Genomic DNA, 21,908 nt, shown 5'->3' with positions numbered 1-21,908 from the left:
CACTATGGGTATTAATGATACTTTACCCCTTGAGTCTTCCCTTTGGGTATTAATGATACTTTACTTCTTGAGTCTTCACTATGGGTATTAATGATACTTTACCCCTTGAGTCTCCACTATGAGTATTAATGATACTTTACTTCTTGAGTCTTCACTATGGGTATTAATGATACTTTACCCCTTGGGTCTTGACTATGAGTATTAATGATACTTTACCCCTTGAGTCTTCGCTATGGGTATTAATGATACTTTACCCCTTGAGTCTCGACTATGAAAATTAATGATACTTTACCCCTTGAGTCTCCACTATGAGTATTAATGATACTTTACCCCTTGAATCTCCACTATGAGAATTAATGAAACTTTACCCCTTGAGTCTCGACTATGAAAATTAATGATACTTTACCCCTTGAGTCTTGACTATGAGTATTAATGATACTTTACCCCTTGAGTCTCCAGTATGAGAATTAATGAAACTTTACCCCTTGAGTCTCGACTATGAAAATTAATGATACTTTACCCCTTGAGTCTCCACTATGAGTATTAATGATACTTTACCCCTTGAATCTCCACTATGAGAATTAATGAAACTTTACCCCTTGAGTCTCGACTATGAAAATTAATGATACTTTACCCCTTGAGTCTTCACTACGGGTATTAATGATACTTTACCCCTTGGGTCTTCAATATGAATATTAATGATACTTTACCCCTTGAGTCTCCACTATGAGTATTAATGAAACTTTACCCCTTGAGTCTCGACTATGAAAATTAATGATACCTTACCCCTTGAGTCTTCACTATGGGTATTAATGATACTTTACCCCTTGAGTCTCACCTATAAGTATTAATGATACTTTACCCCTTGAGTCTCCACTATGAGTATTATTAATGCTCTACCCCCTGAGTCTCGACTATGGGTATTAATGATACTCTACCCCTTGGGTCTCGACTATGAGAATTAATGATACTTTACCCCTTAAGTCTCGACTATGGGTATTAATGATACTCTACCCCTTGACTCTCGACTATGAATATTAATGATACCCTGAGACTCTACTGTGAGCATTAAAGATGCTCTACCCCCTGAGACTCTACTGTGAGCATTAAATATGCTCTACCCAAGTCTCTACTATGAGCATTTGATACTTTGGTAAAGATACTCTACCTCCTGAGACTCTACTGTGAGCATTAAAGATACTTTACCTCCTGAGACTCTACTGTGAGCATTAAAGACACTCTCCCCCCTGAGACTCTACTGTGACCTTTAAAGATGCTCTACCCCCTGAGACTCTACTGTGAGCATTAAAGATGCTCTACCCGAGTCTCTACTATGAGTATTTGATACTTTGGCACCTGAGTCTCTACTCTGAGTATTAAAGATAATCTACTGCTGAATCTCTACTATGTGTATTAAAGATAGTTTACACCCCGCCCCAAACTGAACCAGCATCTTGCTTCCCTTCAGACCCCCAGAGTGGCTTACTTCGGACTTCGAGCCTGCATTCCACTTGGGCTTCCCCGTGCTCGTTCACTGCTTTGCAGACGTAGACGCCTCCATCGAAGGGACTCGGCTTGCGGATCTCCAGGGTCACCACTCCCTGCTTACTGAACATTCGGAACTTGGCCTCGCCCCACAGGTCGATCTTATTCTTGTACCAGGAGATCTTGGGCTGTGGAAATTGATAACACTGAATGCATGTGGAGCTCCAGAAAAGTATGGTGAGAGAAGCCAACTAGAGTTGTGTGTCACTGTGCTACAGTGTGTGAGTATATGTGCCTGTTTGCAGACGTGTGTATCTGCTGCATTTCAGTGTACGTGTTTGTGTGTAAATGCTGCATCTCAGTGTACACATGTCTGTATCTGCTGTGTCTCAGTTTACACGTGTCTGTGTGTATCTGCTGCATCTCAGTGTACACATGTCTGTATCTGCTGCGTCTCAGTTTACACGTGTCTGTGTGTGTCTGCTGCGTTTCAGTGTACATGTGTCTATCTGTTGCTTCTCAGTGTACATGTGTCTGTGTATCCGCTTTGTCTCAGAGAACACATGTCTGTGTGTATCTGCTGCGTCTCATTGTACACATGCCTGTGTGTATCTGCTGTGTCTCAGGGTACATGTCAATGCGTATCTGCTGCATCTTAGTGTCTATGTGTCTATCTGTATCTGCTGCATCTCAGTGTACATGCATCTGTGTGTATCTGCTGCGTCATAGTGTGCGTGACTGTTTGTAACTGCTGCGTCTCAGGATACATGTCTAAGCGTATCTGCTATGTCTTAGTATAAATGTGTCTAAGCGTATGTGCTGCTTCTTAGTATACATGTGTCCTAGCGTATCTGCTATGTCTTAGTCAACATGTGTCTGAGCGTATGTGCTGCATCTTAGTACACATGTGTCTAAGCGTATCTTCTGCCTCTTAGTGTACATGTGTCTATGCGTATCTGCTCCCTCTCAGTATACCTGTGTCTAAGTGTGTCTGCTGCCTCTTACTAGACATATGTCTAAGCGTATCTGCTGCGTCTTTGTATATATGTGTCTAAGCGTATCTGCTGCCTCTTAGTATACACGCGTCTAAGCGTATCTGCTGCCTCTTAGTATACACGTGTCTAAGCGTATCTGCTGCCTCTTAGTATACATGTGTCTAAGCGTACGTGCTGCCTCTTAGTATACACGTGTCTAAGCGTATCTGCTGCGTCTTAGTATACATGTGTCTATACGTACGTGCTGCCTCTTAGTATACAAGGGTCTAAGCGTATCTGCTGCCTCTTAGTATACACGTGTCCAAGCGTACGTGCTGCCTCTTAGTATATGCGCATCAATTGCATTGCAGCATCTACAGAGCGTGCATAGACGTTTCTTCAATTATAATCATTCCCGTATCTCCCTTTTGCCTTACTCCCTTCTAGACTACAGGGATTTCTAATGCAGACTGAGCTCCATGTCTGCAGTTTTGCTCTGGTCCGCCTAACGTTGAAGTGAGAGGCGCACTGGCAAAGTCAACAGGTCTGGGTTTACAGTGCTAACAATACACAGGAGGGAACCAGCAGGAGTGGACAGAGAGGGCTAGAGTTGTAAAGTGGTCCCTCATACTGTTCAACACAAGCACTGGCATGGAGATAGAAGGATACATTCAAATACCCAATAGCATCAGGAGGTGGATGAGCACTTCACCGGGCTGAACCAAGGTATGATTGACAAATGATGCAGCTAACGGCTGAAAGAGGCTGTTTGAAAAAATCCAGTGGTTGAAAGGGGCGGGTCAAAATCCACTCTGGTTGACGACTGCACTGTCAAAACCCAGACCAACGTTAGGGGCGCGTCTTGAATCTATTTGAAAGAGAGCAATGCTTAATCGAGTGTTTACACTGGGCTCGGTGAAGGCTTTTATGGAATATGAGATGTTTTGTAAATGATTGCTCATTTGGAAGAAAAGAGAAAGAATCAAGCATGAATAGTTGTTGTAAAGAGAAAGCAGGTGGATTGCGAGGCTTGCATCTGAACCACCATTTGGTATGAATCAAAACGACGAGCTGAACCCTTCCCTGGACATGTGATCATGCGTGCATGGGCTTTTAAGTAAGAAATACCTTTTTGATGCATCTCTATGAAATAAAAGTTTGAGTTGTAAAAACGCAGAGCATTTGCCAAGGCTTTATTAGCCAATAGGCGTCTGGTTTTCACATGAATTGCTGACAATTTGTTCTCAAGATACAGCGGCGCGGTTAATTGGTGCATTGCGCGGCAGAGAGAGAATAAAAGTGATTTTATTTGTGGATATTTTTGAGAGGCGTGGGTCAATGTCTTAGCCTTGTTTTGAGAGAACAGCAGCTGCGACAATGTAAGGCATGATCTTCACTCCGGCATGTCTGAGCTCTGCCTTTCTGTATGTAGGATGTGTGCAGGGATGTATCTGTGAGAGTGCCACCCTAGTGCACCAATCCAACTCTTTGCTCTCCATACCTTGGGGGTTCCACGAACGGCACAGCTCAGCGTTGCGTTGTATCCAGCAATCACAGACCGGCTCACCAGCGGGTGTGTGAATTTTGGGGCCTCGGCAAACTCAGCCATTTTGTAGTCAGGGGGTTTGTACTCCACACCTGTTGATGACACTTGGCATTAGAACCAATAAGCGCGGAGCAGACTTTCTTCCTAGGAAAAATCAAGTCCCTAAGAAATGGTTTGATCAAATCCTGTGGGATCCAAGGTTTCTCACTGGGAACTGACTGGATTCTCTTCACAGCAGACTCGTCACCCCCTGAATGAGGCAGAAGCCAACCATAGAGTGAACATCAGACCCACCTACCAGTATGTCCATTGTTGATTGGATAATGTAATATAAACATAAGATAACTGGCTCTATTTCTTCTCCGTTTGTCCCTGACTCCATTACTCCTCCATCTGCACTTGACTCCATCACGCCTCTATCTGTCTCTGACTCCATTGTTCCACCATCTGGCCCTGGCTCCTTCTCTTTGCCATCTGTCCCTGGCTCCATCACTCCTCTATCTGTCTCTGACTCCATTACTCCAATATATGTGCCTGGCTCCATCGCGCCACTCTCTGTCCCTTGCTACATCACCCATTTCTGACTCCAGTTTTTGTCAATGTCTCCTTCACTCCACCATCTGTCCCTGACTCCATCAGTTCACCATCTCTCCCTGTCTCCATCGCTCCTCCATCTGTACCTGCTCCCTCACTCCACCATCTTTCCACGTCTTCATCACTCCATCTGTTCCTGGCTCCATTGCTCCTCCATTTGTCCCTGTCTTTATCACTTCACCATCTCTCCCCTTCTCCATTGCTCCTCCCGCTCTCCCTGTCTCCATTGCTCCTCCATCTGTCCCTGGCTCCATCGTTCCACCATCTGGCCCTGTCTCCTTCTCTTTGCCTTCTGTCCCTGGCTCCATCACTCCTCTTTCTGTCCCTGACTCTATTGCTCCAATATCTGTCCCTGGCTCCATCTCGCCACTCTCTGTCCCTGGCTCCATCACTCATTTCTGACAGTAGTATTTGTCCATGACTCCTTCGTTCCACCATCTGTCCCTGACTCCATTGTTCCACCATCTGTTCCTGGCTCCATCGCTCCTGCTTCTGCCACTGACTCCATTACTCCTCCACCTGGCCCTGACTCCATCGCTCCACCATATGTCCATGGCTCCTTCACTCCACCATCTGTCCCTGGCTCCATCGCACCTCCATCTGTCCCTAGTTCCGCTGATCCACCGTCTCTCCCTGACTCCATCAATCTAACATCTATCCCTGGCTCCATCCCTCTATCATCTGTTCCTGACTCCAGTGCTCCACCATATTTATCCCTGGCTCCATTGTTTCACCATCTGTCCCTGGCTCCAACACTCCTCCATCTGTCCCTATCTCCACAGATCCAAGGTCTGTCCCTGACTCCATTGCTCCACCATATTTATCTCTGGCTCCATCGCTCCACCATCTGTCTCTGACTCCATTTCTCCACCATATTTATCCCTGGCTCCATCGCTCCACCATCTGTCCCTGGCTCCATCGCTCCACCATCTGTCTCTGCCTCTTCCCCCCTTCCAGCTCACCAGTCTTCTGGATATAGGCACTTTTCTTGGTGACAGTGGGGTTCTCGCTCAAGCCGCACATGTTGCCGGTGAAGACACGGAAGAAGTACTCATTTCCCATGATCAGATCAGATACCACACAGTTGGTGCGTCTGTAATGTTCGTAGACTGTGAACCACTCCTACCAGGAGAGACCAAAGGTGATGGAAGTGCTTAGAGAGCTGAGTATTACAACAGTGAAGAGTCAGACGATCAGAAGAGAGGGTTGTAGGGTTAGAGCAGACCTTGAATGTTAGATAAAAGTTTGAGGGTTAGAGCACACCTGAAATGTTAGAAGAGAGCTGGAGGGTTAGAGCAGACTTGGAAGGTTAGAGGAGAGATGAAGGGTTAGAGCAGAACTGAACTTTTAGAGGAGAGCTGGAGGGTTAGAGCAGACTGGAATGTCAGAGGAGAGCTGGAGGGATAGGGCATAACTGGAATGTTAGAAGAGAGCTGGAGGGTTAGAGCAGACTTGGAAGGTTAGAGGAGAGATGAAGGGTTAGAGCAGAACTGAACTGTTAGAGGAGAGCTGGAGGGTTAGAGCAGACCTGGAAGGTTAGAGGAGAGATGAAGGGTTAGAGCAGAACTGAACTATTAGAGTAGAGCTGGAGGGTTAGAGCAGACTGGAATTTCAGAGGAGAGATGAAGGGTTAGAGCAGACTGAAATGTCAGAGGAGAGCTGGAGGGTTAGAGCAGACTGGAATGTCAGAGGAGAGCTGAAGAGTTAAAGCAGTCTGGAATTTCAGAGGAGAGATGAAGGGTTAGAGCAGACTGAAATGTCAGAGGAGAGCTGGAGGGTTAGAGCAGACTGGAATGTCAGAGGAGAGCTGGAGGGATAGGGCAGAACTGGAATGTTAGAAGAGAGCTGGAGGGTTAAAGCAGACTTGGAAGGTCAGAGGAGAGATGAAGGGTTAGAGCAGAACTGAAGTGTCAGAGGAGAGCTGGAGGGTTCGAGCAGACCTGGAAGGTTAGAGGAGAGATGAAGGGTTAGAGCAGAACTGAAATGTCAGAGGTGTGCTGGAGGGTTAGAGCAGAACTGAAATGTCAGAGGAGAGCTCCAGGGTTAGAGCAGACTTGGAAGGTTAGAGGAGAGATGAAGGGTTAGAGCAGAACTGAACTGTTAGAGGAGAGCTGGAGGGTTAGAGCAGACTGGAATGTCAGAGGAGAGCTGGAGAGTTAGAGCAGACTAGGAAGGTTAGAGGAGAGATGAAGGGTTAGAGCAGAACTGAAGTGTCAGAGGAGAGCTGGAGGGTTCGAGCAGACCTGGAAGGTTAGAGGAGAGATGAAGGGTTAGAGCAGAACTGAAATGTCAGAGGAGTGCTGGAGGGTTAGAGCAGAACTGAAATGTCAGAGGAGAGCTCCAGGGTTAGAGCAGACTTGGAAGGTTAGAGGAGAGATGAAGGGTTAGAGCAGAACTGAACTGTTAGAGGAGAACTGGAGGGTTAGAGCAGACTGGAATGTCAGAGGAGATCTGGAGAGTTAGAGCAGACTTGGAAGGTCAGAGGAGAGATGAAGGGTTAGAGCAGAACTGAACTATTAGAGGAGAGCTGGAGGGTTAGAGCAGACTGGAATTTCAGAGGAGAGATGAAGGGTTAGAGCAGACTGAAATGTCAGAGGAGAGCTGGAGGGTTAGAGCAGACTGAAATGTCAGAGGAGAGCTGGAGAGTTAAAGCAGTCTGGAATTTCAGAGGAGAGATGAAGGGTTAGAGCAGACTGAAATGTCAGAGGAGAGCTGGAGGGTTAGAGCAGACTGGAATGTCAGAGGAGAGCTGGAGGGATAGGGCAGAACTGGAATGTTAGAAGAGAGCTGGAGGGTTAAAGCAGACTTGGAAGGTCAGAGGAGAGATGAAGGGTTAGAGCAGAACTGAAGTGTCAGAGGAGAGCTGGAGGGTTCGAGCAGACCTGGAAGGTTAGAGGAGAGATGAAGGGTTAGAGCAGAACTGAAATGTCAGAGGTGTGCTGGAGGGTTAGAGCAGAACTGAAATGTCAGAGGAGAGCTCCAGGGTTAGAGCAGACTTGGAAGGTTAGAGGAGAGATGAAGTGTTAGAGCAGAACTGAACTGTTAGAGGAGAGCTGGAGGGTTAGAGCAGACTGGAATGTCAGAGGAGAGCTGGAGAGTTAGAGCAGACTTGGAAGGTTAGAGGAGAGATGAAGTGTTAGAGCAGAACTGAAGTGTCAGAGGAGAGCTGGAGGGTTCGAGCAGACCTGGAAGGTTAGAGGAGAGATGAAGGGTTAGAGCAGAACTGAAATGTCAGAGGAGTGCTGGAGGGTTAGAGCAGAACTGAAATGTCAGAGGAGAGCTCCAGGGTTAGAGCAGACTTGGAAGGTTAGAGGAGAGATGAAGGGTTAGAGCAGAACTGAAATGTCAGAGGAGTGCTGGAGGGTTAGAGCAGAACTGAAATGTCAGAGGAGAGCTCCAGGGTTAGAGCAGACTTGGAAGGTTAGAGGAGAGATGAAGGGTTAGAGCAGAACTGAACTGTTAGAGGAGAACTGGAGGGTTAGAGCAGACTGGAATGTCAGAGGAGAGCTGGAGAGTTAGAGCAGACTTGGAAGGTCAGAGGAGAGATGAAGGGTTAGAGCAGAACTGAACTATTAGAGGAGAGCTGGAGGGTTAGAGCAGACTGGAATTTCAGAGGAGAGATGAAGGGTTAGAGCAGACTGAAATGTCAGAGGAGAGCTGGAGGGTTAGAGCAGACTGAAATGTCAGAGGAGAGCTGGAGAGTTAAAGCAGTCTGGAATTTCAGAGGAGAGATGAAGGGTTAGAGCAGACTGAAATGTCAGAGGAGAGCTGGAGGGTTAGAGCAGACTGGAATGTCAGAGGAGAGCTGGAGGGATAGGGCAGAACTGGAATGTTAGAAGAGAGCTGGAGGGTTAAAGCAGACTTGGAAGGTCAGAGGAGGGATGAAGGGTTAGAGCAGAACTGAAGTGTCAGAGGAGAGCTGGAGGGTTCGAGCAGACCTGGAAGGTTAGAGGAGAGATGAAGGGTTAGAGCAGAACTGAAATGTCAGAGGTGTGCTGGAGGGTTCGAGCAGAACTGAAATGTCAGAGGAGAGCTCCAGGGTTAGAGCAGACTTGGAAGGTTAGAGGAGAGATGAAGGGTTAGAGCAGAACTGAACTGTTAGAGGAGAGCTGGAGGGTTAGAGCAGACTGGAATGTCAGAGGAGAGCTGGAGAGTTAGAGCAGACTTGGAAGGTTAGAGGAGAGATGAAGGGTTAGAGCAGAACTGAAGTGTCAGAGGAGAGCTGGAGGGTTCGAGCAGACCTTGAAGGTTAGGGGAGAGATGAAGGGTTATAGCAGAACTGAAATGTCAGAGGAGTGCTGGAGGGTTAGAGCAGAACTGAAATGTCAGAGGAGAGCTCCAGGGTTAGAGCAGACTTGGAAGGTTAGAGGAGAGATGAAGGGTTAGAGCAGAACTGAACTGTTAGAGGAGAACTGGAGGGTTAGAGCAGACTGGAATGTCAGAGGAGAGCTGGAGAGTTAGAGCAGACTTGGAAGGTCAGAGGAGAGATGAAGGGTTAGAGCAGAACTGAAGTGTCAGAGGAGAGCTGGAGGGTTAGAGCAGACTGGAATGTCAGAGGAGAGCTGGAGGGATAGGGCAGAACTGGAATGTTAGAAGAGAGCTGGAGGGTTAAAGCAGACTTGGAAGGTCAGAGGAGAGATGAAGGGTTAGAGCAGAACTGAAGTGTCAGAGGAGAGCTGGAGGGTTCGAGCAGACCTGGAAGGTTAGAGGAGAGATGAAGGGTTAGAGCAGAACTGAAATGTTAGAGGAGTGCTGGAGGGTTAGAGCAGAACTGAAATGTCAGAGGAGAGCTCCATGGTTAGAGCAGACCTGCAAGGTTAGAGGAGAGATGAAGGGAGATCAGAGCTGGAGAGTAAGAAGAGAGGAGAGAGTAGCGCTGGAAGAAGATGAGAAGAAAGAGAGGAGAGCTGAAGCACCCTTGTGGGAGAGACGACAAATAAGAAGCCAAGAGCTGGAATGTTGGAGGGGAAGACATCTGGAGAGTAAGAGAGGAGAGAAAAGAAGAGCTGATGGACATTGAGTTAAGATATAGAGTTAGTGGAGAAGAGAGATGGGCAGTAGGTGGCGAGGTGAGATAGCGGGACAGAGAAGAGATTAAGGATCAGTGGAGAAGCGAGATGGTGGGTCACTGGAAAGAAGAGCTGGACAGCCAGTGGAGGGGAGACATGGATGGTCATTGGAGAGGAGAGATGGATTGTTACAGGGAGATGATATGGAGGGTCAGTGGAGAGGGGAACTGCAGGGTCAGTGGAAAGGAGATTTAGAGGTTCAGAGGAGAGGTGGTGAGTAAGTGGAGAGGAGAGATGCAGTGTCAGTGGAGAGGACAGGTGGAGGGTGAGTGGAGAATTGGGAATGAGTGGAGAGGTGCAGTGTCAGTGGAGAGGAGAGGTGGAGAGTAAGGGCGGATGGAGCGTGAGATGGGGATGAGAGGAGAGATGCAGAGTCTGTGGAGAGGATAGGTGGAAGGTGAGTAGATTAGAGGGAAGGAGTGAGTGAAGAGGAGAGATGCAGTGTTGGTGGTGAGGACCGGTGGAGGGTGAATGGAGAATTGGGAGTGAGTGGAGAGGTGCAGTGTCAGTGGAGAGGACAGGTGGAGGGTGAGTGGAGAGATGAGATGAATGGAGAGGAGAGTTGCAGTGTAAGTGGAGAAGAGAGGTGGAGAGTAAGGGCGGATGGAGCGTGAGATGGGGATGAGTGGAGAGGAGAGATGCAGAGTCTTTGGAGAGGATAGGTGGAGGGTGAATGGAGAGTGAGTGGAGAGGTGCAGTGTCAGTGGAGAGGAGAGTTGGAGAGTAAGGGCGGGTGGAGCGTGCGATGGGGATGAGTGGAGAGGAAAGATGCAGAGTCTGTGGAGAGGATAGGTGGAAGGTGAGTAGATTAGAGGGAAGGGGTGAGTGAAGAGGAGAGATGCAGTGTTGGTGGTGAGGACCGGTGGAGGGTGAATGGAGAGTGAGTGGAGAGGTGCAGTGTCAGTGGAGAGGAGAGGTGGAGTGTATGTTGAGTGGAGTCGAGTGGAGAAATGAGGTAAGTGGAGAGGAGACATGAAGCGTTAGTCTAGAGGAGAGGTGAAGGGTGGTTGGAGAGGAGAGACTGGGTGAGAGCAGAGGTGCACTGTTAATGGAGAGGAGAAGTGGAGGGTGAGTGGAGAGGGTAAATGCTGTGTCGGTGGAGAGGAGAGTTGGCGGGTGAGTGGAGAGGAGAGACAGAGTGAGCAGAGAGGTGCAGTGTCATTGGTGAGGAGAGATGGGGTGAAGTGGAGAGGAGACGTGCAGTGGCGGTGGAGAGGAGAGGTGACAGGTGATTGGAGAGGTGCAGTGTCAGTGGAGAGGACAGGTGGAGGGTAAGATGAGGTGAGTGGACCGGAGATGTGCAGTGTCAGAGGAAAGGTGGACACCAGTGGAAGGGCTAGGGGAGGTGGGTGAGTGGAGTGGAGAGATGGGGTGAGTAGACAGCAGAGGTGCAGTGTCAGTGGAGAGGAGAGGTGGTGTGAGCAGAGTGGAGTGGAGAGAAGGGGTGAGTGGAGAGGTAGAGGTGGAAGGACAGTGGAGAGGATAGGTGGAAGGTGAGTGGCGCGATAGGGGTGAGAGGAGAGGTGCAGAATAAGTGGAGAGGAGAGGTGGTGGGTGATAGGAGAGGAGAGATGGGGTTCAGAGGTGAGCAGAGGTGGAGGGTGAGTGGAGAGATGGGGTGAGGGGAGAGGTGCAGTGTTGGTGTTGCAGAGAGATGGTGGGTGAGTGGAGTTGAAAGATGGGGTGAGTAGAGAGGAGAGGTGCAGTGTCAGTGGAGAGGAGAGGTGGCATGAGCGAAGTGGAGAGAAGGGGTGAGTGGAGAGGAGGGATGCAGTGTCAGTGGAGAGGTAGAGGTGGATGGACAGTGGAGAGGAGAGGCAGGGAGGAGTGGAGAGGAGAGATGTAGTGTCAGTGGAGATGTGAGATGCGTGTCAGTGGAGAGGAGAGATGCAGAGTCAGTGGAGATGATAGGTGGAGGATGAGTGGAGAGGAGAGATGGGGTGAGTGGAGAGAAGCAGAGAGGGGGCGTGTACTGTTAAAGGAGGGATATTAGTAAGGGGGAGGGAGAGAGAGAGAAGATAGAGGGGCGGATCTCACCATGGTCTTCTTGTCTGCCTTCTGGATGGTGTATCCCGTGATTTCACAGTTCCCGTCATCTTTGGGGGGCTCCCACTCCAGGGCGACATTGAACCCCCAAACCTCCACAATCTTTACACTTTGAGGAGGTCCTGGCTTATCTACAGAAAGTCAACAAAAGAAGGCTCAGGTCACTGTATGGCACACCTCTCCCTCTCAACCCCCCTTCCCTTCCTCCAAGAGGACATATCTGATAGCATTCTTCACCCCCTCCCCCCCACACACAGAGCAGCTGAGAGTCCATTTGCCTCCCTCAGATCAGGCCTGGTAGATATGTGTCTCTGTGAGGAAATGTATGAGAGAGCAAACTCCTCGGAGGACACAAAGGCGTGTAGGGCTCGTTGTCCCACGTCATGACTGGTAGGGATCACCTCCACCCAGGAGTATTTGTTAAGCGTGTCTAATCACCCGATAGGGTAACCAGGCGCTTGCAGGTCACGGAAGCTTATTCGAACATCCAGTTCCTGAGGGCCATTCAGCATTCAGGCAGTGAGACTGATGGTCCGGAGGTGCGGGGGGCTGTTCCAGGTCTTCGCTGCGATGTGGGAGAAGGAGCATCCTCCACTTCTGCTTCAGTAGATGCAGGGAGTATGGGCTGTTCCAGGTCTTTGCTGCGATGTGGGAGCAGGAGCATCCTCCACTTCTGCTCAGGTAGATGCAGGGAGTATGGGCTGTTCCAGGTCTTTGCTGCGATGTGGGAGAAGGAGCATCCTCCACTTCTGCTGCGGTAGATGCAGGGAGTATGGGCTGTTCCAGGTCTTTGCTGCGATGTGGAAGAAGGACCATCCTCCACTTCTGCTTCGGTAGATGAGGGGAGTATGGGCTGTTCCAGGTCTTTGCTGTGATGTGGGAGAAGGAGCGTCCTCCACTTCTGCTTCGGTAGATGTGGGGTGTATGGGCTGTTCCAGGTCTTTGCTGCGATGTGGGAGAAGGAGCATCCTCCACTTCTGCTTCGGTAGATGCAGGGAGTATGGGCTGTTCATAGTCTTTGCTGCGATGTGGGAGAAGGACCATCCTCCACTTCTGCTTCAGTAGATGCGGGGAGTATGGGCAGTTCCCGGTCTTTACTGTGATGAGGGAGAAGGAGCGTCCTCCACTTCTGCTCAGGTAGATGTGGGGAGTATGGGCTGTTCCAGGTCTTTGCTGCGATGTGGGAGAAGGACCATCCTCCACTTCTGCTCAGGTAGATGCAGGGAGTATGGGCTGTTCCAGGTCTTTGCTGCGATGTGGGAGAAGGACCATCCTCCACTTCTGCTTCAGTAGATGCCGGGAGTATGGGCTGTTCCAGGTCTTTGCTGCGATGTGGAAGAAGGACCATCCTCCACTTCTGCTTCGGTAGATGAGGGGAGTATGGGCTGTTCCAGGTCTTTGCTGTGATGTGGGAGAAGGAGCGTCCTCCACTTCTGCTTCGGTAGATGTGGGGTGTATGGGCTGTTCCAGGTCTTTGCTGCGATGTGGGAGAAGGAGCATCCTCCACTTCTGCTTCGGTAGATGCAGGGAGTATGGGCTGTTCCAGGTCTTTGCTGCGATGTGGGAGAAGGAGCATCCTCCACTTCTGCTTCGGTAGATGCGGGGAGTATGGGCTGCTCCAGGTCTTTGCTGCGATGTGGGAGAAGGAGCATCCTCCACTTCTGCTTCGGTAGATGCCGGGAGTATGGGCTGTTCCAGGTCTGTGCTCCGATGTGGGAGAAGGAGCATCCGCCACTTCTGCTTCAGTAGATGCAGGGAGTGTGGGCTGTTCACAGTTTTTGCTGCGATGTGGGAGAAGGACCATCCTCCACTTCTGCTTCAGTAGATGCAGGGAGTATGGGCAGTTCCCGGTCTTTACTGTGATGAGGGAGAAGGAGCATCCTCCGCTTCTGCTTCGGTAGATGCGAGGAGTATGGGCTGTTCCATATCTTTGCTGTGATGTCGGAGAAGGAGCATCCTCCACTTCTGCTTCGGTAGATGCGGGGAGTATGGGCTGTTCCAGGTCTGTGCTGCGATGTGGGAGAAGGAGCATCCTCCACTTCTGCTTCGGTAGACGCCGGGAGTATGGGCTGTTCCAGATCTGTGCTGTGATGTGAGAGAAGGAGCATCCTCCACTTCTGCTTCGGTAGATGCGGGAGTTTAGGCTGTTCCACTTCTTTGCTGTGATGTGGGAGAAGGAGCATCCTCCACTTCTGCTTCAGTAGATGCGGGGAGTATGGGCTGTTCCAGGTCTTTGCTGCGATGTGGAAGAAGGAGCATCCTCCACTTCTGCTTCGGTAGATACGGGGAGTATGGCAAGAGAAAGGGAGGCGTAGTCTTCTCGATGGTTGGTTGAAGTTCAGGCGATGGTTAATGTAGGCAGGCCCTTGGATGTGGAGAGCCTTGTGTGCGTGGGTCAGCAGCTTGAATTGGCATCCCTTCTGTACCGGGAGCCAGTGGAGTTTCCTGAGTTGGGGTGTGATGTGGGTTAGTCGAGGAAGGCAGAGTATGAGTCTGGCTGCGGCGTTCTTTATGGATTGAAGTCTGTGTAGGAGGTGTGCGGCGATTCCGATGTAGAGGGTGTGCCATAGTCCAGTCGGCTGGTAATGAGGGTTTGTGTCACAGTGTGACTCATGTGTAGGGGTAGCCACTTGAAGATCTTGCGTAGCATGCGCAGAGTGAGATGCAGGTGGAGGAGACAGAGTTGATCGGTGATTTCATGGCGAGCTTGTTATCAGTGATAATTACGGGGTTTCTGGCATGGTCGGAGTGAGTGGGTATGGGTCCTAGGTCTAATGGCCACCAGGAGTCATTCCATGTGTTGTTGCTGCTGCTGAAGATCAGAACTACCGTCTTGTCTGTGTTCTGCTGCAGGCCGTTGCTCTTCATCCAGTCAGCAACATTTGACATGCATCAGCGGAAGTTGGTTCTGGTGGTGGTGTGGTCGTCGGTGAGTGAGATGAATTGGGTGTCGTCTGCACAGGAAATTTGTTGGCCAGCGGGAGTTATTTATGCGTGATCTCCTTGGGTTCAAAGGTGAAAGGTGGGAGGTGGATCCGCTGCGTTCTTCCGGTGAGGAAGGAGGTGATCCATCTGAGCCCATCACCTAGGATGCCGATGTGGTGGAGTCTTTTGATCAGGGTGGGGTGGGATACGGTGCTGAAGGCTGATGAGCGATCAAAGAGGATCCAAGCTGCTGTTTCTCCTCATTCGATGAGGGTTTGGCTGTCGCTGATGGCTTTGACCAGGGCAGTTTTGGTGCTATGATTGCAGCGGAAGCTGGATTGGGATGCGTTGAGTAGCAGGTTCTTCTCCAGGTGAGTCATTCATTGATTATTGATGATCTATCTTTTCCAGTTTCTGGGAATGGGAGCAGGGAGATTGGGTGGCAGCTTTTGAATTTACTGGGATTGGCGGAGGGTTTTTTGGTAGTGGTCTGACTTTGGCATGTTTCCAGGTGTCAGGAAATGTTGGTTGTCTCTTAGATCTTGTGAGGGAGTGATGTTGTTTTCGCTGACAGCCGGGTTGGACAATTTCTTAAAAATGTTGAAAAGTTCCTTGTGTTGGCACTGGTTTTGATGCGTGCGACAAGGGCTGTCTTCTCTGTTGCCCTTATCAGGCGGTGGCGAGGTGAGGGAGGTCTTGCTTGCTGCTCTGTCGGAGGTGTCCTTGCGGGTGCACCATCTCCTCTGCAACTGTTTGCTGTCTTGTTTCACTATTCTGAGTTCTTGGGTGTACCAGCTGGCCTTTTTGGAGGATTTCCTCTAGATGTTGCCCTTCTTGGGGACAATGCTGTCTGCACAATTGGTGATCGAGGCGTTGACATTTTCACTCCCTGTTCGAGTTTGGTGAGTGTACCAGGGTTGGAGATGTTGAGGGCATTCGCCCAGATGGTCTCAGAGATTTCTTCCACCGCAGGTGGGGGGGTGTTGGTCATCTTGGTAGTTGTGGCGCAGGGCCTGGAGATGCTGCAGTGGGCGATAGAGTGATCGGTCCATGTGAGTTTTGTATTATGGCTGTTTTTGATGCGGTTGCTGGAGGTGAAAATTAGGTCCAGCGTGTGTTCTGCAGTGTGTGCAGAGGTGTGGACGATCTTGGTCAAACCGAGGCTGCTCATACTGTTGAGGAGGTGTGCGGTGTTTTTTTTATTTCAAAGTATTTTATTAATTTTTACAGACAGGTACATTAGCTTTTCCGTTACGAAGTACCAGCCAAACGCTTTTGGTGTTGCCGTAGCTACAGGTAATTGATATACATGTTTGGCTGCACCCCTTTACATTGACTTGCTAGGAGATTAAGGACAGGGTGATAGAAAGAGAGAGAATAGAAAAGAAAGGGTGAAGATTGGTTACAAGAAGTGTTCTATAGTGATGAGCCTAGTCTGGGTTTGTAGCGTTTTGTTTTGTGGATAGCCGTCCCTCCCAAGTGGTGTCACGGGGGTTCATAGGAGTCAAGCGATTTCCACATCTCCCTAGTAGCTGGCCTCCAGGGTGCGTTTTGCAGTGCTGTGCTATCTGCGCCCCTGCGGTATGTTACCCAGTTGATCCAGCCTTTGTATGACGTCTTAGCTGTAACCTTCCAGTTGGACAGGACCAGTGTCTCTGCCGCGGTCAGCAGGAGGCCGAGCAGATCCCTGTCATGCTGTGAAGCAAGTTCTGCGGTCATAAATGCGGTGGTGAAGGAAGAGAATTCTGGGATTAGTGTGCATCCCAGCGCCTTTTTAATGAAACCAAAGATTTTTTCCCAAAACGTTTACTCAAAGTAGACAAGAAAATGGAGAACAGTGTAAGGAACTCGAAATGGGAGTCTCTTTGGGCCAACAGCAAGATCAAATACAAAGGGAAATGCCTGTGCATAGACACATGGAAGGTGAAGGGCATCTCCTACCCGGCCCAGCTAGAGGAGGAGGGCCAGCCCATCACGTTCGCCATACTAAAAGATAGACATAAGCTACCAGACATCGAGTTCTACAATCTAAAAATCAGAACTGCACTAACAAAAGCCAAACTATCACAACACAACCCATCAATTATCCAGTACATGGCGAAAATCAACAGAATAGGTCATCAGGTATCGCACCTTTACAAACTTTTACGCCCAAGCCCCACCAAACGTAACGATAAGACATCTAACTACTGGGTAAAACAAGACAACACCTCACTAAGGGAGCAAGAGCTGGCTTTACTTTGGGCCTCCCCCTCACGTAATAAAATCTCCCCAGTACTATCGCAAACAAAATTTTGGCTACTCCACAAGACTTACTGGACCCCGGCTCGGCTAGCCGCGCTAGGCCTCAGGTGTGCGGTGTTTTTGTCACTCGGGTCGTCAATATGGAAATGTAGGTAGTTGAGGAAGATGTAGTCCTTGGAGTCTAGGGCTAGGGGTGCAATGAAGTCTGCAATGCTGTTGCAGAAGCTGGCGCATGGCCCTGGGGTTGGTATGTGAAGGTGCCTCTGATGGTTGTCCTGTTGTACGGGTGGAGCTTGAAGTTGAGATGTTCCACGGCGGTGGTGGTGGTACACTGTATGGTCTCTTTGTGGATGATGGCTGTTCCTCCTCCCGGTTTGGTGGTGCGGTCCTGGTCCATGATTTTTATATCCGTTGGGAATCCCTGTGGCAATGTCTGGGGCAGAGGAGCGGTTGAGCCAGATCTCAGTGAGGACGACGATGTCGGGTGTGAGTGGCGATGAGGTCCCATAATTCAGTGGAATGCTTGCATAGAGAGCATTTGTTGAGAAGGGCACATGCGAGTTGGTGTTTTCTTTCAGGTGGCGACTGCGGTGTGTTCGGTGGTTCATCGGTGAGCTGGTGTGAGTGCAGTGGCAGGTAAAGTGGCAGTGGGTGCAGGTGAAAGGTCTTACAGTGGAGCGTGGGACAGTGCGGTGGAGGTGTTTGTTGCAGCATCTTCGGTTGAGGGTGTAGAGTTCAGCGATGGTGTATCTTTGGGGGAGGGGCAGGTGCTGTGGCGCTGGGGGCGGTCCAGGTGGGGATGGGCACAGACAGGATTGCCTTTGGCAAACGTTTGGCCCACCAGCGTCGCGCTGCGGCCTACATTAAGTAGGTCCTGGGGTGGGGGGGGGGGTCATTTTGCGATGCAGGGCACGCTACAAAATTTGTTTTATTTATTTAATTGTTTACTTACCACCAATTATCCATATTCCGGTGTTTAGTACCCCCCATCCTGCCCCTCCCCCGCCCCGCCTTTCCGCCCCACGGAACTACCTCCACGGACCGCTGCTGCTGCCCTGTAATGCTGTCTCTTACCGCACTCTGCCCTCTAATGCTGTATTTTACCCCACTCTGCCCTGTAATGCTATCTTTTACCCCACTCTGCCTGTAATGCTGTCTTTTACCTCACTCTGCCCCTGTCGGTGCCCCCCTTCCCGACTACCTTACAGCTCTTGCCCACGCCATTTTGGCCTTAGACCCATAAATGAGAAAATTGAGTTGCGACCCTTGACCTTTTGGCGCCGACTATGGGCGACACCTAAACTACTAGTTTACCAGTCGGAACTCAAGGCGATCCTGGGGCTTCCAGGGGTGGGAAAAATATCTTGGCTGGCAGATATCAAAGACTTGTGCTTTGGACTGGGCTGGCCAAACTTATGGACCCACCCGGAGGAAGCGTCTCGGTCTGTTTCACGCCTCGAGCTAGTTAAAGCTTACAGACTTTTTAGATTGGGTGAACTCTATAGCAATGCTAAAAATGGTTGTTTTGGGGATTTTATAGACCAATATTTATTTGAGACATTTCTCGATGACGGCTATCCACTTGTGGCAAGGAACCTTTATGTCCAGTTTAGATGGGGTTGTCTACCAGTTCATGCATTTACAAACAAATGGACCAAAGCCTCCCCATCTGCCTGTCCGGCCTGTGAGAATCAGGAAGAGTCCCTTACACATGTTTTCTTTTTTTGCCCAGGTTATATTGCAGCTAGAAGGTACTGGCTCCTACCAATATGCAGGAACCTGGGGTTCAGACAGACACGGGAGGATCTTAGAGTCCTGCGAACTGGAACGCACCCCCCGATTGTTTTTGCAGTGTCCTGCTTCCTTAATTCCTTGTGGCTTAGGCGTTGCAAGTTCTAAAATTCCACTAGTGCAGTCTAAACGCACCTTTTCCGTCTTCCATAGCTTTGAACTTATTAAATATGAACTCATTGTTTTAAATCTTTTTTAAATGTTAATAACTTTTTAACTTGTCATTAAGGTTGTATAATGAATTGTTATCGGTTATATCCTGTGACGCTTACATTTTTTCTTATGTATTATATGCTTTTTTTATCTTCTGCTTTTATGGTCTGTAATGATCGAAATAAAGCTTGAAAATTGGAATTGGCTATCTTTTACCACATTCTGCCCTGTAAGGCTGTCTTTTACATCACTCTGCTCTGTAAGGCTATGTATTACCTCACTCTGTCCTGTAATGCTGTATTTTACTGCACCCTGCCCTGTAATGCTGTCTTTTACCACACTCTGCTCTGTAAGGCTGTCTTTTACAGCTCTCTGCCCTGTAATGCTGTCTTTTACCGCACTCTGCCCTCTAATGCTGTATTTTACCCCACTCTGCCCTGTAATGCTATATTTCACCTCACTCTGCCCTGTAATGCTGTCTTTTACCAACCTTTCCTTCTCCTGCTCTGTTTGCAGGATACCTGGCTTCCCTCTGGTCTGCCCCTGTCAGTGCCATCCGCCCCCCACCCCCCACCGCCATTCAGCTCTTGCCCACGCCTGGCGGGCTTCTGGCTTCCTATTGGTCTGCCCCTGTCGGTGCCCCCCTCCCCGACCGCCTTACAGCTCTTGCCACCACCAGGCGGGCCTCTGGTCTGTCCCTGTCGGTGCCCCCCTACCCCGACCGCCGTACAGCTCTTGCCCCCGCCAGGCAGGTCTCTGGCTTCCCTCTGGTCTGCCGCTGTCGGTGCCACCCTCCCCCTCTCACCTTACAGCTCTTGCCCCCGCCAGGCGGGCCTCTGGCTTCCCTCTGGTCTGCCCCTGTTGGTGCCACCCTCCCCGACCGCCGTACAGCTCTTGCCCCCGTCGGACAGCCGCAGACGCTCACCCACAATCTGGATGGTGATGGAGGCCTGGTCGTCCATGTTCTCAATCTGTAGCGCCACGGTGTACTGGCCCGAGTTGTGGCGCTCTGCCTTGCGGATGAAGAGGATGGTGTCTGTGTCGCTGTTCCTGATCCCCACCTGCTTGGGGTCGATGGGCGCCCCGTCCTTCGTCCAGGTCACTATTGGTCTCGGCTTGCCCTGTAAGACAAAGACAGGGTGTGTCTCTAGCACACAGATACACAATGATTGTGCATCACAGAGAGCCGCCCATTTTACAGAAAGTTGTGTCTCTTCAGCAGAAGAAGGGTGGTGCGCAGAATGCGGAGCTTGTCTAGCGCTCGCTCACTCACTCGCTCATCTCTTGGCGCTTTGGTGTGGACCTTGTCTGCCCCTTTGTGTCTGTCCACAGAGCAGGGATTTGTGGGGGTCGGTGGGGCCTTTGGACATGGCCTGGTCCAATGAGAGTGTTGAGGCCTGGGTGTGGGGTTTCCCCACAGATGGGGCATGTGAATGAGGTCATGCAGACCCCTGTGGGGGTGACATGTCTTTGGGTGTCTCTGCGCCCCCACCTCGGGGCTCACTGGCCCTCACACCCCAGGGGCTGCTACCCCCTCACTGGAGAGGGGTGCTTGTGAAAGTGACCCTGACCTCTGCCCGGAGCTGTGACCCATCTTTACTCCTGATCTAGGTTGAGTCCAGCTCATGTGAGGTACCTGGACCCTCCCCGAGACCTCAGGGTACTCCCGCTGGTCCTGTCAAGGCCCCAGTTCCCAGGACCCCCTGCACCCCTCTCTCCCCCTGTTTCCAAGGCCGGTGTCTCACACTGCGGGGGTGGGGGAGGGTTAGACTGTTGCATCAGGGTTACGAGACAGGGTAAGTTATAGAATCAGCGCTGCATGCCGGTCTGAAAGGAGTGAATATTTATTTATTTGAAATTTTTTATAAAGTGCGAACATGACCCGACAGGGTATCGGAGCACTGTACATCGTGGCCCGCTTGTTAGGTTGGAGCGGGAAGATCTTGTCGAAACCAACGCAACAAGAGTAAAAGCAGAGTACAGACAAACGTGGCTTGCCACGAAGGACAGGTAGCACATAAGATGTGAGCAGCGTTTCAAAATGTAAGTGATGTAACGAGCTAAAGACACACAATTCTATTCATGATCGAGTCTAAAGTTACTGGCCCGGCCGGTAGCAGCGCATGTGCGACGACGTCTGCTGGCTGAACTTTAGCAGGTAGAAAAACCCTAGAAAAGTGTACAAAAACAATACAAGCATAAAAGGCAACTGGACTGGAACAGCTGCCTTGTGAGCAGTATGCGGATAGCAACGCGGTAGGGGACGACAATGAAAGGTCATATGAAAGGTTCAAGAAGTTACAGAACTATTGTCATACGTGGCGTTTGGCATCTTATTTGAAGGAGGAGGACAAAGAGATTGTTCTGGTGGAGAACAAAGAGAACGTTCTGGAGGAGGACGAAGAGATTGTTCTGGAGGAGGACAAAGAGATAGTTCTGGAGGAGGACAAATAGATTGTTCTGGATGAGGACGAAGAGATTGTTCTGGAGGAGAACGAAGAGATCGTTCTGGAGGAGAACGAAGAGATCGTTCTGGAGGAGAACGAAGAGATCGTTCTGGAGGAGAACGAAGAGATCTCCTCCGGAGGAGAACGAAGAGATCGTTCTGGAGGAGAACGAAGAGATTGTTCTGGAGGAGGACCAAGAGATAGTTCTGGAGGAGGACCAAGAGATAGTTCTGGAGGAGGACAAAGAGATTGTTCTGGAGGAGGACGAAGAGATTGTTCTGGAGGAGGACGAAGAGATCGTTCTGGAGGAGAACGAAGAGATCGTTCTGGAGGAGAATGAAGAGATCGTTCTGGAGGAGAACGAAGAGATAGTTCTGGAGGAGGACGAAGAGATTGTTGAGGAGGATGAAGAGATTGTTCTGGAGGAGAACGAAGAGATTGTTATGGAGGAGAACGAAGAGATTGTTAGGAACGAAGAGATTGTTCTGAAGGAGGACGAAGAGATCGTTCTGGAGGAGAACAAAGAGTTCGTTCTGGAGGAGGACGAAGAGATTGTTCTGGAGGAGGACGAAGAGATAGTTCTAGAGGAGGACGAAGAGATTGTTGAGGAGGACGAAGAGATTGTTCTGGAGGA

General features: G+C 50.0%; 1 protein-coding gene across 1 annotated transcript in view; it reads right to left on the bottom strand.

Annotated features, from left to right (window-relative positions):
- Window positions 1–21,908, bottom strand: part of MYBPC3 (myosin binding protein C3) — a 423,360-nt gene that overhangs the window by 8,770 nt on the left and 392,682 nt on the right. The window contains exons 29-33 of the mRNA XM_085646556.1: window positions 19,753–19,948; window positions 11,706–11,845; window positions 5,562–5,721; window positions 3,961–4,097; window positions 1,487–1,673 (exon numbers count right to left, since the gene is read on the bottom strand). Coding sequence (XP_085502682.1) covers window positions 1,487–1,673; window positions 3,961–4,097; window positions 5,562–5,721; window positions 11,706–11,845; window positions 19,753–19,948 — 820 coding nt within the window. The remainder of the gene's footprint in view (window positions 1–1,486; window positions 1,674–3,960; window positions 4,098–5,561; window positions 5,722–11,705; window positions 11,846–19,752; window positions 19,949–21,908) is intronic.

This window comes from Triturus cristatus, chromosome 3_1 (genome assembly GCF_964204655.1).
Source record: "Triturus cristatus chromosome 3_1, aTriCri1.1, whole genome shotgun sequence".
In the NCBI taxonomy this organism is placed as follows: domain Eukaryota; kingdom Metazoa; phylum Chordata; class Amphibia; order Caudata; family Salamandridae; genus Triturus; species Triturus cristatus.
The sequence above is the reverse complement of the archived record's forward strand: the minus strand, read 5'-3'. Positions and strand labels throughout refer to the sequence as shown.